The following is a 17595-nucleotide window of genomic DNA, read 5'->3' on the forward strand; positions in this document are numbered from 1 at the left end:
TCCTCTTTCACTTTCATCAAGAAGCTCTTTAGTTCTTTGCTTTCTGCAATAAGGGTGGTCATCTGTGTATCTGAGGTTATTGATATTTCTCCTGGCAATCTTGATTCCAGCTTGTGCTTCATCCAGCCCGGCATTTCGCATGCTGTACTCTGCATATAAGTTAAATAAGCATGGTGACAGTACACAGCCTTGACGTACTCCTTTCCCGATTTGGAACCAATCTGTTTGTTGTTCCATGTCCAGTTCAAACTGTTGCTTCCTGACCTGCATACAGATTTCTCAGGAGGCAGGTCAGGTGGTCTGGTATTCCCATCTCTTTAATGATTTTTCACAGTCTGTTGTGATCCACACAGTCAAAGGTTTTGGCATAGTCAATAAAGAAAAAATAGATTTTTCTGGAACTCTCTTGCTTTTTTGATGATCCAGCAGATGTTGGCAATTTGATCTCTGGTTCCTCTGCCTTTTCTTTCTGGAAGTTCACAGTTCACATACTGTTGAAGCCTGACTTGGAGAATTTTGAGTATTACTTTGCTAGCATGTAAGATAAGTGCAATTGTGCAGTAGTTTGAACATTCTTTGGCATTGCCTTTCTTTGGGATTGGAATGAAAACTGACCTTTTCCAGTCCTATGGCCACTGCTGAGTTTTCCAAATTTGCTGACATATTGAGTGCAGCACTTTCACAGCATCATCTTTCAGGATTTGAAATAGGTCAACTGGAATTCCATCACCTCCACTAGCTTTGTTCATAGTGATGCTTCCTAAGGCCCACTTGACTTCGCATCCCAGGATGTCTGGCTCTAGGTGAGTGATCACACCATCATGATTATCTGGGTCATGGAGATCTTTTTTGTACAGTTCTTCTTGCCACCTCTTCTTAATATCTTCTGCTTCTGTTAGGTTCATACCATTTCTGTCCTTTATTGTCTTTGCATGAAATGTGCCCTTGGTATCTCTTGGTATCTCTAATTTGGTCGCTTAGGGGTAAAGAATCCTCCTGCCAATGCAGGAGATCCAGGTGCAATTCCTGGGCTGGGAAGATGCCTTGGAGAAGGAAATGGCAACCTGCTCCAGTATTCTAGCCTGGGAAATCCCATGGACAGAGGAGTCTGAAAGGCTAAAGTCCGGGGGGTCTCAAAGAGTCAGACATGACTTAGTGACTGAAAACCAACAAGGATCTTCTGAGTAGGGAACCTAGCTGATGGCTTGGGTTGCATGTCTGTGAAGCTGATGGTGAAGGGAGAAAGCTGGTGCTGGGCAGTGATCTGAGGTCACTGCAGGGGATACTGACTCAGGGACTAGAGAAGGGGAACAAGGGTGAGTGGCCCATTAGATGTGTAGATATGCTTTCTAGTGTGACCTTTGATGTGAACACATTTTGATGAGAACCCTACATTTTCTTATTCTATTTCAGTAGACGTGCCATCAAATATTGCAAAAATCATCATCGGTCCCCTCATCTTTGTCTTTCTCTTCAGTGTTGTGATTGGAAGCATTTGTCTATTCCTGAGAAAGAGGTGAGTGCGATGATGTGCTGGTAAGTGGTTAACAACCAGCTGTCTTGGGGAAAAGCATGCCTACATGTGTGTTAGTCACTCCGTCGTGTCCAACTCTTTGCAACCCCATGGACTGTAGCCTGGCAGACAGCATTGTCCATGGAATCCTCCAGGCAAGAATACTAGAGTGGGTAGCTATTCCCTTCTCCAGGGGAACCTTCCTGACCCAGGGATCAAACCCAGGTCTCTTGCATTGTAGGCAGATTTTTTACCATCTGAGCCAACAGGGAAAGCCATATGCATTATGATAGGATTTAATAGGATTTAACTTATCCATTGTTTTTAAAACATGGAGTTGATTTCTTAGTTTTCAGTTCGCAGCAAAACCGAGGCAAAAGTATAAGAATTTCCCATACACCCCTTGACCCATGCATGAGCCCCTATTATCAACATCCCCCATCAGTGTTATAACTGATAAACCTACATCCATACATTGTTATCACCCAAAGTCCATAGTTTATATTATGCTCCACTCTCGGTGTTGTGCATTGTATGGATTTGGACAAATAATACAATGACTTGTTTCTACTGGGGCTCCCCCAGTGGCTCAGTGGTAAGGAATCCACCTGCCAATGCCGGAGATGCAGGTTCGATCCCTGGATCGGGAAGATCCTCTGCACAAGGAAATGGCAGCCCACTCCAGTATTCTTGCCTGGGAAGTCCCATGAACAGTGGAGCCTGGCGGGCTGTAGACTATGGGGTCGCAAAAGAGTCAGGCATACAGCTTAGCGACTAAATAACTACCACAATGCAGTGACTCGTGAACATAAAGTCTTTCTGCCATATGTGTGCAACCATCTAAATAAATAAGGTAACAGAGATGGACTGAAGAGTGTCCAGTATAGTAAGATACAGTGTGATAATTAGGAAGTGGTCAGTTTTGAGTATGTGTTACGTTTGCTTTGAAGAGAATATATTTAACTGTAGGCTTATGTAATTTAATTTTAAGCGGTGGTTGTATTTAACAACTGGCTTGCAAATTTCCTGAAAATTCAACAGTTGTTTCTCATAAGCTGGAATGAGATGGTTTCAGAACAGCAGCGGGTGAATAGTTTTTAGATGTTATAATGACAACCATAAATTATAGTTTATGGGTAAGCTGTTCCACGCTGATGCACTTACGTAGCCATCTGATGGGCTTCTGCTAAAAAAAATTAGGATTCCCCCACCCTCACCACAGACTGTATCCAGGATTATGTGGCTGCCACTAATAAGGGTAGCTGTTTGCTCTGGGGAGGTTATATCCTCCTGCTAGAAATCCACAGAGTCCTGTGAGTTTATCAAGATGGAATGTCTCCATTCTTCTCATCCAGGCAGCCAGATGGGCCACTGGGACCACTGTATGCTTCTTCAAACCCAGAGTACCTCAGTGCCAGCGATGGTGAGTTCTATCCCTTTGCCCGTGGGTGACCAGAACCCCTCTGTTTGGTTTCCTTTGCCATCTCCATCAATTGACAGTCAAGGGTTGATACCCTGGGGGGCTGAGAACAGTCTTCTTGTTCCCTTGAGTTGGCACACCTGCCCCTTGTGCAGAAACCCTGTTACCAGGAGCAATTAGACACCTGTCATCTGGCACTTGTTTGGATGGGCTAGATGTGCTTGGGCTGGGCGGAGACACCCTGAACTTGGTGCTGCAGCTGTAGAGATACAGAGCATGGGTCCTATGCTAGAGAGCATGCCAAGGGTCAGAGCCAGAAAGTGGTGACAAAACAGGCCATCCACGCTGGGAGGTGGGGTCAGAAGCCAAGACGGGAGAGTGGAGATGAGGGATGGGGCAAACAGGAAGCAAGGAACAGATGGGGCACATGGGAGCTGGGTGGGTACCACCAGCACCTCTGCCGTTGGTGGCCACTGAATATGGGTGAGATGCTGATGCCGGTGACAGGAGCATAGGACCGATGACCGTAGACCCTCGATTGTACCAAAGGGCAGTAAGTGACCCTTGTAGATAAAGCTTTGGCTGTCCCTTTAGACACGAAGGCAGCTATTGCATTACAACCTTCTAAAATGCTTCATGCAGCGAAAAAAAAAAAAAAAATCAAAGAGCGACTTTCAAGGCATGAACACTATTGTGTGGCAGGATGCTGCTTTGGGAGACAGGGGTGGTGTTTTTAAGGATGCCTGGGATTCATTTCCAAGAAGTCTGCTAAGACATGCAGGCATGGAAGTGACTGTCGTGAGGACGAAGGGCGGACTCGCGGAGCCTGGAAAAAGAGGAGGCAGGGCCACACGGGGAAGCACCAGGGTTGGTCAGGAGGCAGAGGGAGTGAGAGAAACATGAGCAAGAGGCTTTATTCTCTTCTCCATGGGGAAGGTGAGGCAAGACACAGGAAGGGCTAATTCAAGCTAAACGATTTCAGCAGCCTCTGGGGCATATGAGCTGTCCCTGGTTGTCTCCTAACTGGGCCTGGGATGATCAGGGCAGGGGGTTGGTGACCCAGAGTGGGAGAGCCTGATGATGGAGGGGGTTAGGATGTGGGCTCTGGATTGGCTGTTTTGCATATGAAAGGTGGACTCCCGGGCACTTCATTTACTATCTGTGTGAACTGGCCACCCCTGGGAAGGGCAGTCCTTCCAGCACCAGCAACACCTCAAAGCATCAGAATAGAGAACCTAGATAAAGGAGTTATTCCAGGTGGGAGTAGGCACATAGTCCAGCAGCAAGAAGGGGTGAGTGTTGATCCAGAGCCTTTCTCTCTCTGCTTGGCGAATGGCATTGTTAACCATGTCAGAGATGGGAAAGCTGAACCCCAGGGCTGCCATCAACCCCCACAGTGATCTGCTTCCACTCTATTATCCTGCTTCCTTCTGGGGTTGCAGCAATGGCTGAGGGCACAGGGGTGCTCAGTGAAAGCTGGAAGTTGCAGCTCGTGGGTCTTTAAGGCCAGGAAGTTCTGGGCCAAGAGATACAGAGGGAAAGGTCCAAGCTCTGGGATCTTGGGGGCTGGGAGAGGGACTCCCCAGTGAGTATGTGTAAGTTCATTTGGGTTCAGAGCTTTTGTATGATCCAATGTCCTTGCAAGAACCATTGGTGATGGTATTGTGTTGCTTGGACTGCTGTACTCGGACTGGGTGGCTTAGAGAACAGTTTGATTTCCTCACAGTCCCAGAGGCTGGAACTCTGAGACCACGGTGTCAGCAGGGTTGGTTTCTCCTGAGTCCTCTCTCCTTGGTTTGTAGATGGCCATCTTCTCCCTGTATCCTCACATGGCCTTCCCTCTGGGAGTGTCTGTGTCCTAATCTCTTCACAGACTCCAGTCAGATTGGATTAGGGCCACTCTAATGACCTTATTTTACTTTGATCATCTCTGTAAAGACTCCACCTCTAAATACAGTCACATTCGGAAAAACCTGGGTTCGGACATCAACATATAAATGTGTGAGGGATACAATTTTAGCGTGCAACAGGTGCAGAGGAGGGGAGGAAGCATCATGGTTTTTCTTAAGACTGTGTATTTGTCTGCAAACTATTTGCCACTGTGTAACAAACCACTCCAAACTTAGGGGCTTAAAACAACCACTACCTATTGGCTCAAAATGTGGTGGGTTTGCCACCTGGGCAGTGCGCAGCTGAGTAGTTTTTCTGGTCTCACTCACATGGCTGTAGCCCTTTTGCAAATCCACGGGCACTGAGTTGTCTGAAATGGGCTCACTCACCTATCTGGTGGCAGGCAGGCTGGGTGTTCCCCCTTCCTTTTGGTATTCTGCAGAAACAACAGGCTTAGATGGGAAGTAGCATCCTTTGGTAAGGGGACTCTGAAATCAGACAGGATGCAGGCTCAGCTTGGCACGCTACTGGCCAGGACCCTGGACTGATTATGGCTCCTTCCTGAGCCTCTGTCCATCCTGTTATTGGCCCTGTGCCCACTGCCCAGCACAAGGTCTGGACCACAGGGGCCACTTAGTGAACATTTACGAGGAGGAGCTTGGGTGGGAGGCGGCCAGGACCCCCGAGGGATCTGCTGAGGGTGCTGTGTAGATAAGTGAGGAGTAGTGTTCCCATGCTCTGTGTATGTGCCGGACGAGTGGGAGGTGCCTCGAGAGAAGATCACACTCCTGCGAGAATTGGGGCAAGGCTCCTTCGGCATGGTGTACGAGGGCAACGCCAGGGACATTGTCAAGGGTGAGGCGGAGACCCGCGTGGCAGTGAAGACGGTCAACGAGTCGGCCAGCCTGCGAGAGCGGATCGAGTTTCTCAACGAGGCTTCGGTCATGAAGGGCTTCACCTGCCACCATGTGGTAAGTCCCCCTGCTGGCTCTGGGAGCAGATAAAGGCTTTATTTTTTCATTTTTATTTTAGTTTTTTAAATTTTTAGTTGGAGGATAATACAATACCATGTGCAAAATAGATAGCTACTGGGAAGCTGCTATATAACACAGGGAGCCCAGCCCAGCGCTTTGTGATGACCTAGAGCCTATATATACTTATGACTGGTTTGCTTGTTGTGTGGCAGAAACCAACACAAACAGTGCAAGGCTTCCTTAACGTGCATTCTCTCATCCCATCTCCTCCATCCTTCCTCTTAATGCATAGAGCTTGAGGATGCTGGGTGTGGACCTTCTACCCAGCCCCCACTCTGCTGAGCATCCCAAAGGTGGCCCTTCCCTTCTCTTTTCTCCAATCCCACCCTTTCCCACCTCATTTAGAGTGAGACTCTTTCGCTGTCCCATCACTTTCTAGACTCTTCTTTCTCTTCCCTCTTCCTGGCTCCTATGTAACCTTTAAATACTGTGGTCCACCCAATCCTTGCCCCCCACTCCCCAGTCAGCACAGACTCTCCCTGCCTTTTTACTCCTTTAGTTTCCCCTTGAGCCTGTGTCCTTTCATCCTTGCCCCAAGCATATTCTTGGAGCACCTGCTGTATATGAGCTCCATTCTCCTCTCTGAGATGCAGCAGATGGATGTCTGTCCTCCTGGAGCTCCCAGTCCAGAGGTGGAGACAGAATCTAAACCCAGCAAGTTAATGATGTCATCCCATGAGGAGATGATGCTATGGCAACAGGGGAGAGGAGGGCGGAGCTGAGGGTTTGGGAAGGCAGCAGTGGCAAAGGTATATTTGAGCAAAGACTCCAGGATGTAGGGACTGGGTTGAGGGATAGGTGAGGGGACAGAGCATCAGGCAGGGGGAACAGTTAATGCAAAGGTCTGGAGGTGGGCTCAGAGATACAAGGGTTTGCCTTGGCATGTTGCTGTTTGGGAGCAGCCATTTATTCACTTCTTTAAGTAGTATTTGTGCAGGGCACTGCAGGACATGTTGCAGGGACAAGGTGGAATGAACCACTGTGATTCTTTTGATCCTTTGTGCAGCATGCTTTTTTTCTGGCCTTGCCCATGGCTTATGGGATCTTGATTCCCAGCTCAGAGTCCTAACCACTGGACTGCCAGGGAATTCCCTGTAGCTTGCAATTTTCATCTGTACCATCCAGGACATTGGAGCGTCCCTTAATGCAGGAGACCCCAATTCAATTCCTGGGTCGGGAAGATCTGTTGGAGAAGAGATAGGCTATCTACTCCAGTATTCTTGGGCTTCCCTTGTAGCTCAGCTGGTAAAGAATCCACCTGCAATGCGGGAAGCCAGGATTCGGTCCCTGGGTTGGGAAGATCCCCTGGAGAAGGGAAAGGCTACCCACTCTAGTATTCTGGCCTTGAGAATTCCATGGACTGTGTAGTCCATGGGGTCGCAAAGAGTCGGATAGGACTGAGGAACTTTCACTTTCATCCAGGACAGTAGCTACTTGCTCCCCGACCCCAAATCCAACAAGATGTTGACTTTGGTGTTTCTTCTGGACAGACCAGGGCTTCCTACAGGCCACTCAGGACCAGGGTGCTGGGTGTGATGTAGGTACCAGACAGAAAGACCCAGGTGGGTGGACATCTTCTCACAGACCCTCATTCAAGAATCTCCCCCACCCCTGCTTATTCCACAGGTCCGCCTCCTGGGAGTGGTGTCCAAAGGCCAGCCAACACTGGTGGTGATGGAGTTGATGGCTCACGGAGACCTGAAGAGTTACCTCCGTTCCCTGCGGCCTGAGGCTGAGGTGAGCTGTCTCCAGGTACCTGGCAGAGCACCCAGCACTCCCAGGCCTCAGGCACCTGTGTGGCTGAACATGCCCTCCCTGTTTCAACTTTAGAATAACCCCGGCCGCCCTCCCCCTACCCTGCAAGAAATGATTCAGATGGCGGCAGAGATCGCCGATGGGATGGCATACCTGAACGCTAAGAAGTTCGTGCACCGGGATCTTGCAGCCCGGAACTGCATGGTTGCCCACGACTTTACCGTCAAAATCGGAGGTGCGTCTGGCTTTCTGTCTTGAAATGTTTGACCCAGGCTTTTTGGCTTCAGTTGTCTATAGTGAGCACTTCAATCTTTTCTAGTAGTGGGAAGGTCCCACTACTAGAAAACCCTGGAAGGTCCCAGGGTTTGGGATGGGGGCTCACCCTCAAGCTGTAGTTTAATTGCATTTGTTCTTTACTTAATTCATTCACTTATTTAAGTAGTATTTGTGCTGGTGGCTGCAGGAGGTGTTACAGGGGCAAGGTTGAGTACGTCACCATAATTTTTCTGCCCTTGAGAAACTTGCAATTTTTGGCCTGGCCACATGGCTTCTGGGATTTTGGCTCCCAGCTCAGAGTCCTAACCACTGGACCCCCAGGGAATTCCCTGCAGCTTGCAGTTTTTATCTGCACCAAGCAGCACAGTAAAGTAAAATAAATTCAGTAAAAGTAAATAAAAATAATTTAAATTCAGTAAAACAAAATTTTAAAATTCAGGAAAATAAAATTAATTCAATAAAATAAAATAATTAAAATTCAGTGAACTAATTTAAATTAATCTAAATTCAGTACAATAGAATGTGGTTAATTCAGTAAAATAAAATAATTAAAATTCAGTGAACTAATTTAGAACTTCCCAGGTAGCACTCAGGATAAAGAAAGACCCCACCTGCCAAGGCAGGAGTCAAAAGAGATGAGGGTTTGATCCCTGGGTTGGGAAGATCTCGAGGAGGAAATGGCAACCCAAGCCAGTATTTATGCCTGGAGAATCCCATGGACAGAGAAGCCTAGCAGGCTACAGTCTGTGGGGTCACAAAGTCAGACACGACTAAAGCGACTTAGCACTCGCACATGAGGAGGCTGAGACTCTGTCTTGTCTGTGGGGCGTGAGGACAAGGGGTTGTGAAGGGAGGACTCAGCCTTCGGTTTCTGGCTGCGCAGCTAGGTGGGTAGTGGGGCCAGATCCAATGGGGAGCAGTAGGTTGGCTGCAGAGGATGAAAAGTTCAGCATGGGTTGCCTATGAGGTCATAGGTAGGAAGGAAGTTTTGCTAAGGTTGAGATCCCCATGTTGCAGGTCAGAACATCGCTTCTTTGCTGCTTGGTGGTTCCTTTCTTTCCTTTTAAATGGTGACCCGCCCTCCCCCTCCATATCCCCCTGAGTACCCTCAGAATCCATTCTCACTGTATTTGGCTGTGATCCAGGTGAGCTCACACCTGGGGCAGGTGAACTCAAGAGCTCTGCCAAGGGTGGGGGAGTAAAGATGGCAGACAGCTGGGTCGCAGCTGAAGGCTAAGAGCATGTGAACTGTTTGTTGTCAGACTTCGGAATGACAAGAGACATCTATGAAACGGATTACTACCGGAAAGGGGGCAAAGGTCTGCTCCCCGTGCGGTGGATGGCACCTGAATCCCTCAAGGACGGAGTCTTCACCACCTCTTCGGACATGTGGTGAGTTATGTGTGGGCTGGCGGAAAGAACACTGCACTTGAATTCCAGGTTGCTCTGCTAGTATGACCAGCAAGAGAGGAGTCACTTAAAAACTGACTTCTTCATGGCTTCTCCATCAAGGAAAGGAAGGGACAGCATGTCTGGGGGACCCTTGCACAACTACTGTGACATTCCAACGACGATTAGTCTTATAGGAATTTCTGAACTGCAGCATGAACTGTTTAGAGAACTGGCCACCCAGGTTCTAGTAAGCCAAGAAAGGGTGTGTGTGTGTTTATTTTAATGGCTTCATTGTTACTACTCCCAACTGTCATTGGCAGGTCTTTTGGTGTGGTCCTTTGGGAAATTACCAGCTTGGCAGAACAGCCTTACCAAGGTCTGTCAAATGAGCAGGTGCTGAAATTTGTCATGGATGGAGGGTACCTGGATCAACCTGACAATTGTCCAGAGAGAGTGTAAGTGTAGAAAGGCGGTGTAGTGTGTGGGGTGCTTATTCAAAAGTCTGTGCCTTTTGCATGGATACTCGTGTTTGTATATTGTATGTCTATGTGTGTTTGTGTTTGCAAGTTTTATCTTTGAATGCACACTTGTGTTTTACATGGTGTCTGTAGGTGTGTTTTTGCTTGCCTTCTGCATGCACACTTGGATTTGCATATTGTGTCTACATATTACTACATGGTTGTGTATTATATCATTACATGTGTGCCTTATTGCCTTTCATATCTTCAGAAGGTTGTAGAGGAAACTGCACAGCAGTGGTTATTTGGGGAATAAAACTGGAGAGCTGGGGTGGAGACTTACTAACTACATATTCTTATTATATCTCATTGAAAGTAGAGAAAAGAATTCACGAATTGTAAACACTAAAACTTCAGGGGTACGTACAACATATCCCCTTCCAATATTTGTCTTAAATTTTTGTTGCAGGAGCAGATGTACAACACAAACATCAAATGCACATCAATAAACACTTGCAAAATTGTCCAGCATCGTAATAGTCCAATACATGTAAAGTAAAATAAAGGAAAGTACTATCTTCCTAATTAGCAATAAAAAGAAGGGAGGGAAAGAAGGAAGAGTTATGATATTCACGGCTATCAATGGTATGGCTAGATAGTCATTCATATCACTCCACTGTAAGAATTTTTTGTTTGTTATCATTTAGTTGCTAAGTTGTGTCCAACTGTTTCATGACCCATGAACCTCCAGGCCCCTCTGTCCATGGGATTTCCCAGACAATAATATTGGAGTGGGTAGCCATTTCCTTCTCCAAGGGATCTTCCTGACCCAGGGATCAAACCCAAGTCTTCAGCATTGGCAGACAGATTCTTTACCACTGAGCCACCAAGGAAGCCCATTATAATAAGAGCTACTCACAGAAATTTTACTTAAAGTCTCCAAAAAAGAAAGAAAGAAATGATCTAAACATCCAACAATATGAGAACTGGCAAGTAAATTGAAAAAATAATCAATAAAGTAATTTGATAAAATAATACACTTATAGTAATTGACATTTCAAATGATGCTTATGAAATGTTTTGTAACTCAGTGGTCTACCTTATGTTAAAATGTTAAGTGTAGTAAATGTGTATAAATTGCATTTCCAAATGTATCCAGACAGAAAAGATGAGATTATATCTGAAGGAGAGTTGTATGCAAGCTGTATTTTCACTATATTGTTGGATGTTTAATGGCAACCCACTCCAGCACTCTTGCCTGGAAAATCCCCTGGACTGAGAAGCCTGGTAGGCTACAGTCCATGGGGTCGCAAAGAGTCGGACACAGCTGAGCGACTTTCCCTTTCCCACAATAAGCATTTACTACGCATTGTTTATTGCATGTAATATTTCTTTACCAGTGTTTCTGCAAAAAAATAAGTTTGCCTTCCTGGAAAAAATGCATGGAAGAAGGCCATTTTGATGCTCCATCCTCACAAGAATAAGATATCAGTTTAGAAAACCTAATTTGAAGAAATCTCACATGTAAAAAAGTATGAAGCAGAGTTCCTTGGAAACTCTGAGCAAAATATTTCTAAACATTGCTCCATGAAGTTTCTTTCCTGGCTATGTCAGGAGGAAATCAGTGCCCCTAGGGTGAGGACCTGCCAGCTTTTCCTCTAAAGTGCCATATTGTATTTTCAGCTTTGTGGGCCTGGCAGTTCTCTGCCTTGTAGTTCAAATCAGCCGGGGACAATGCATAATTGAATGGGTGTAGCTACGTGCCAATAAAACTTTATTTACAAAAACACTCGGAGGACCAGATTTGGTCCAAGGGGTGAAGATTGTCAACTCCTGCCCTGGAAGAAGTTACAGTAGTGAAAGGAAGAGGTACACGGGAAATCCTGAGCCCCTGGGTCCTTGCCCCCTCCTCTCCTCCCGTTCTCCAGAGAGTGTGGGCTGGGCTTGCAGAGGACCTGCTCAGAGCTGGCCCTCTATGGTAGGTCCACCCAGCTGCCCTCATTCTGAGCAACAATGTGTATATAAAATGATGAACCCACAGAAATAGACCTACAGACACAGAAAACAGACTTACAGTTACCAAAGGGGAAAGGAGGGGGTAGGGATAAAATAGGAGCTTGGGATTAATAGATTAACAGTATTGAATATAAAATAGAAAAACAAGAACCTACTGTATAACACAGGGAACTATATTCAATATTTTGTAATAACCTATAAGGGAAAAGAATCTGAAAAACAATTATATATACATGGGCTTGACCAAAGTGTTTGTTTCCATAACATCTTACAGAAAAATCTGAATGAACTTTTTGACCAACCCAATATATCTGAGGGTTTCCCTGGTGCTCAGTGGTAGAGAACCTGCCTGCCGAGGCAGGAGATGCAGGTTCGACCTCGGGGTCTGGAAGATTCCCTGAAGGAGGCAATGGAAGCCCACTCCAGTATTCTGGCCTGGAGAAGTAGATGGACACCGGCGCCTGGGGGGCTGTAGTTGTGCGGTCCTAAAGAGTTGGACATGACTTAGCGATTGAACAACAACAGCAACAAAAATGTATATCTGAATCCCTTTGCTGTACATCTGAAACTAACACAACATCATAAATCAACTCTAATTTAAAAAAAAAAAAGATGGACCTAGTTGGTCTTCACCAAGTGGCAATATCAGGAGAGGCCCTTGTGGATCTGGTTTGGGAAACCCTTGGCTCTCTTTTTAAAACCATCTTTCACGCCCTTAGAATGGCTGTTTCTGCTTGACCCTCCTGAGGTCAGCACTTGTCCACGTGGGTGTGTGTGCACCGCAGGAGCGGGGTGGGGGAAGGAGGGCCGCTTGGCGGGGACCCTTGGGGCCTCACCCTCCACGTGCCCTTCTTTGTTCCGCAGTACCGACCTGATGCGGATGTGCTGGCAGTTCAACCCCAAGATGCGTCCAACCTTCCTGGAGATCGTGGACCTGCTCAAGGACGACCTGCACCCCAGCTTTCCCGAAGTGTCCTTCTTCCACAGCGAGGAGAACAAGGCGCCCGAGAGCGAGGAGCTGGAAATGGAGTTTGAGGACATGGAGAGCGTGCCGCTGGACCGGTCCTCGCACGCGCAGAGAGAGGAGGCTGGGGGCCGGGACGGAGGGTCGGCGCTGGGGCTAAAGCGAAACTATGACGAGCACATCCCCTACACCCACATGAACGGGGGCAAGAAAAACGGACGGATTCTGACTTTGCCCCGGTCAAATCCTTCCTAACAACCCCTGCTAGTGGGCGAGGGTTCCTGTCTACACTTCCCTCTGGTTCGAAGGCCTCCAGAAAACTCAGGATTTCCACCTAACTCTGCCACAGTGTCAAACGGAGCTCAGAGATCACGACTATCCATTTCTGTTCCTCTTTGTCTTCAAACGCAGTGGTTCCATTGCCTATTTGACTTGTCATCTGAGCACGTAACTGTGAGCCTGGATGGGGAGGGGGTTTCCACGGCTGCTGTCCTTTTGGGCCACCGAGGTTTCAAGCCCAGATGTTATTATTATTATTATTATTTTCCCTAGTAGTTTGAAAGAAAGCACCTATTTTTACAAAGTTTTTTTTTTTTTTTGCTGGTGTCTGAGCTACAGTATAAAAGATAAATCTTGTTTATGAAACAAAAGTTAGAAAGAAACAAACCCAGTTCTAGTAGAATTCCAAGCTTTACGGAGTGGGCTTCAGGAAAGTATTTTTTCATCCAGGCTGAAGGATTGTTTTTTGTTTTTTTCCTTCACAAAACCAGTTCCTCAAATTGACCAATAGCTGCTGCTTTTGTACTTTGGATATGGGTCTGCAGTCCTGATGTGTGGTTCATGTACGCACTTATGTGTGTGTGTGTGTGTGTGTGTGCGCGTGCGCACGCGTGCATGCGTGCACAAATCATGTGTGCTGAGTGGACACTTTGGGGATCAGCCCATGAAGGTTCAGCTCTTCTGGAGTATGTGAGCCCCTGCTTCCCCCACCCCCGACCCCTTCTTTCTTATTTACTGGGAGACTGTGCCCTCAACAAATTTTTCTGTCCCAAATGGAGCCTCAGGATTCTTCTCTCCCTTAACTTTGGTGAAAAATATTTTCTGCGAGCCATGGGAGTCATTTGGAGTGATGATGGATCTTTTCAAGACCAAACAAAGCCAGGACATAGAGAAGATTTACAGAAGAAGAAGAAAAGAAAAACAAGAACTGAGATGATGAAGAGTTTTGAGAATATATTTGTAACATATTTAATTTTTAAAAAGAATCTTCAGTATCAGCCTCATAAATTATTGACCGTTTCCTGGGGTGGGAGGTAGCGCATGTGGGTTTGTCTGCCTGTGTGGGCCAGGAGGAGCCAGGCACCGGTGGCTTCTTTGCTTGGTCTTCAAGGCATCCATTTTTTCTGGGACTAAAGCCACGTTAGCTGCTAATCCTCTGGACATCGTGGTGAGGCCACACTGAGCGTGTGGGCGATGGGGTTTGATGGATGGTTTGGTTTCTGCTCTGAAAATCTGAGCCCTGCCTTCAAACACACTTGTGGCTCCTGGATCTTCTGGTTCCCTGTGTGTACCTCTCAAGCTTCCTCAGCGGGGTGTCCATGTCCCACAGGGATTGTGCAAATTTGGCACCATCAGATCTCAAAGTGGGACAGCATGGATGGACTTTGAAAACACTAGCAATATGAAGACGTGCCTGTCGGTCCCTTCCGCCCTCAGGGCGTCCGACCGTCCTCAGAACTGAGCTCCCAGAAGCTGCTCTGCGCCCAGTGACCTCAACTGGACCAGGTGTGGAGCCTGAGCTGAATTCTCAGGTACTTAACGATCGTGCAGTTCCTAAGAGAGTCAAGTCCAGAGGAAAAACCGCTAAGGACCTTCACACTACGGAGAACATGAGGATGGGCGTGATGCCACAGTTGCTTCCCTTCTGGGGTAAGAATGACCGCTGCTCAAATACAGAACATGATGGATTCATTGCCATGGTTCATCCAAATCATCACCCACAGGTTATCTCTCGAGTGCATTTTCTCACGAGTCTAAGACTGCTTTCCTTCTCTTCTCAAGAACTGTGGGCTTCAGAACACCTGGGATGCCATGGTGACCTCCGAACCTTCTCAGTTCTTGATGGAGAACACAGGTAGACACGCATCCCAGTTGCTTCTGGCTATCTTATTTATACGATTTCAGAAATGACAGCATGTCAGAATATTTCCAGGGAGCCTCAGTGATTGGGTACAAGGAGCACAGAAATTATTTTCGCCAAATTTATTTTGTACATAGACGAGGATCTGTATGTAAGTTAAAAAGGAACGAAACACGTAGATCTAGGTATTTTGTTCTTTTCGTAGTAAATTTGTAGTGCCCATATACTACGGTAGCAGCAATTTTCACATTTTTCTAATTCAGAAAGGTTTTCTTATATTAGGGGAAAATTATTTATTTTAATATATTAAAATCACTGTTAAAAAATCACTTTCATAAGAAATGGAGAGCATGTAAAAAAAATTTTTTTTTCAAAGAAAAATAAACAGGTGAATGTGGGGTAATGATTTTTTTTCCCAGCACAGTCTACCTCAGTGTATTGTTAGGATGTGGTTCAATAATGGACATCTTTGAGACTTCAGAATTCTGTCTGGATCCGATCTGAATCAGGGAAGATTCATATCAGCTGATTCCGAATGCCAGGGACCAGTAAGAATTTTGAGGGAGGGAGTGGGGCTGAAGTATGGCTTTCATGTGAGCATAGATCCTTTTCCTGGCTGATAATATTCACCTCTGAATTTAATCTTCCTTTTTTTGTTGTTGTTCGATCCTCCATCTATTGACACCGTGGCCCTCAAGAATGAAGCAAGTTTCAGGCCATCGCGATGGATCTGATGTTTCCAGTTCTGAGCTACCCTTAGCTGATGAGGGAAGCTGCAGTGTTGAGACAGAGACAGTCTTTGATCCAGCCAGCATGCTCCTTTCCCCTCAGAACCTCTGTGGTGTGTGAGCGTCTAGGTGCCCACTCTTTTTAGGCTGAGATGCTTTGAGTGAGGAACATATCATTGTCTTGGGAACTTGACACACAAGCACTCAATGCAGTGTCTGTTGTTATTCTCTGAGTGGGAAGGGAGATGCTGAGAAATCTCAACCCTAAACCCACCGAGAGGCTGAACACATTTTTTTAGCAACAAAACCTTGGACCCTCTCATTTTGGTTTGGTTGACTTCAAGCTGATGCTGTTTGACCTTAGGGACTTTGACAACCCATGTGTAAGCCTGGATGGGGCAAGCAGAAATGCTGTCGTACACACCAGACCTCACTGCCCTTCCCAAACCTGTAGGCACCACCCCAGCAGAGTCACCTTTCTCCACTTGCCCTGGAGAGGTACTGTCAAGTGCTGGGCCTGCCCTTTGTGAATGGAATTTCCCTGACTTCATTTAGCTGTCTCTGCTGCTGCAGTGTAAGAACAAGCAGGCTTGGATCACAGCCTCCTTTTGCATCAGATAATGTGGACTCTGTCACAACAGAATTCAGTCCTCGAAATGGATGTCCTGGAGGATTGTAGTGATGATTATTTAAAAAAAAAAAAAAAAAGCAACAAAGCCAGCTTTGGTTGAATTTTTTGTTGTTTGTTTTTAAAGGTGTCTCATTATTTTAGAAACCCCTTTTTATTTGTGTGACAAAATCAACATATAGTAGTTCCTCCCTGGATCAGTGATGTCAAACGCACGTCTGGAAATGTTTGTATTCTGGGAGCTGTCCTGGGTGCTTTTCTGTCCTTTTAAGCTAGTAAGAAGTGAGAAGTGTTGCTGGTTCTCTGGATAGATGTTGAGCACAACTGAAAAAGTGGGAATTGATGCGAAGGTCTGCACAAACAACCCTGAGACCACTGGAGACTGCCTCTGATTGCTAGGCAGATCTCCGTCTCTCCAACCAGAGCAGATGGTCTGCCGTGGAATGTGCTTGTTGGGTTGGAAGGTGTTTATCTGAAACAGCCATAAGATTGATCAGTGGGCAGGGTTTGGCCCATGCTCTCCATCTGGGTACATGAGTGGATGTGCTGTAGTCCCCCAAATGACAATCTTTTTCTTCTTTGTGGTGGGTAGAGATTGGGGTTCGAATGCCACTTGACAAACACGTGACTCAGAAATGATTTTGTTCGGAGTTGGGGGATGGGGTTGCGCTGATCATATATGAATGATGCCCATAGAATGATATCCCTTCAGAAACCTTCTGGAATGTTCTTGAGAACATTGATCTACACCAGAATTGAGGTTGGGAGTAGAAAGTACAGATGGGCATTTGTTCTTTAAAAGATGTAAAGGAATGCAATGGACATTCCGAGGCTGTACCTGGAGGTGAATGTTTCCTTAGGGGTCCCCCAGAGACAGAGGGAACCAATGGCTTCTTGAGCTCACTGTCATCTTCTCATACCAGTCAAGGTCCAGAACCAGGCTCTGGCCACATTTTTATTTGGGTTTGGGCCCCAAAAATCCTTGTTAAAACTCAGATCAGGAACCCAGGGCTCTTGGTCCCATTTGAGAAGAAAGGAAACAGTATTCCCTCCCCTGCCCCCAAAGCACGTGTGTCCACACACATTCAGGAATGGCTTATCTACTCTCTACCTTGTGTGCCTGGCGGGGTGGGGGCAGGGGTCCGAGCCCTGCCTGTCAGCAGCAGACACCTCCTGTGCCTCGGCTTATGCGGAAATCAACTCAGAGACACAAGACCCACCGAGAGCTCAATTCTTATATTTTTCAATGTTTTCCTACAAGAGCCAAGTAGCACCATATACAGAATATGCCTTTTTTTTTGAATATCAAAATTGCTCTGCATGTAAAATATGGGATAATTACCTGTTTATATGAAAATTCGGAATAAATTATCTGAGAATA

At 46.5% G+C, this 17595-nt stretch overlaps 1 protein-coding gene across 4 annotated transcripts in view; it reads left to right on the forward strand.

Moving 5' to 3' along the window:
* INSR (insulin receptor) overlaps positions 1–17595 on the forward strand; it is a 144068-nt gene extending 126473 nt beyond the window's left edge. For 2 of the 4 annotated variants that reach the window (XM_040240604.1, XM_040240606.1), the window contains 8 exons: positions 1414–1516; positions 2869–2936; positions 5550–5794; positions 7484–7594; positions 7688–7847; positions 9151–9280; positions 9601–9735; positions 12619–17595. In XM_040240604.1, the coding sequence (XP_040096538.1) occupies positions 1414–1516; positions 2869–2936; positions 5550–5794; positions 7484–7594; positions 7688–7847; positions 9151–9280; positions 9601–9735; positions 12619–12973 (1307 nt within the window). In that variant the 3' untranslated portion in view covers positions 12974–17595. The remainder of the gene's footprint in view (positions 1–1413; positions 1517–2868; positions 2937–5549; positions 5795–7483; positions 7595–7687; positions 7848–9150; positions 9281–9600; positions 9736–12618) is intronic. The other 2 variants (XM_040240605.1, XM_040240607.1) reach the window with 1 other exon arrangement.

This window comes from Oryx dammah, unplaced genomic scaffold (assembly GCF_014754425.2).
Source record: "Oryx dammah isolate SB20612 unplaced genomic scaffold, SCBI_Odam_1.1 HiC_scaffold_5, whole genome shotgun sequence".
Taxonomy (NCBI): Eukaryota; Metazoa; Chordata; class Mammalia; order Artiodactyla; family Bovidae; genus Oryx; species Oryx dammah.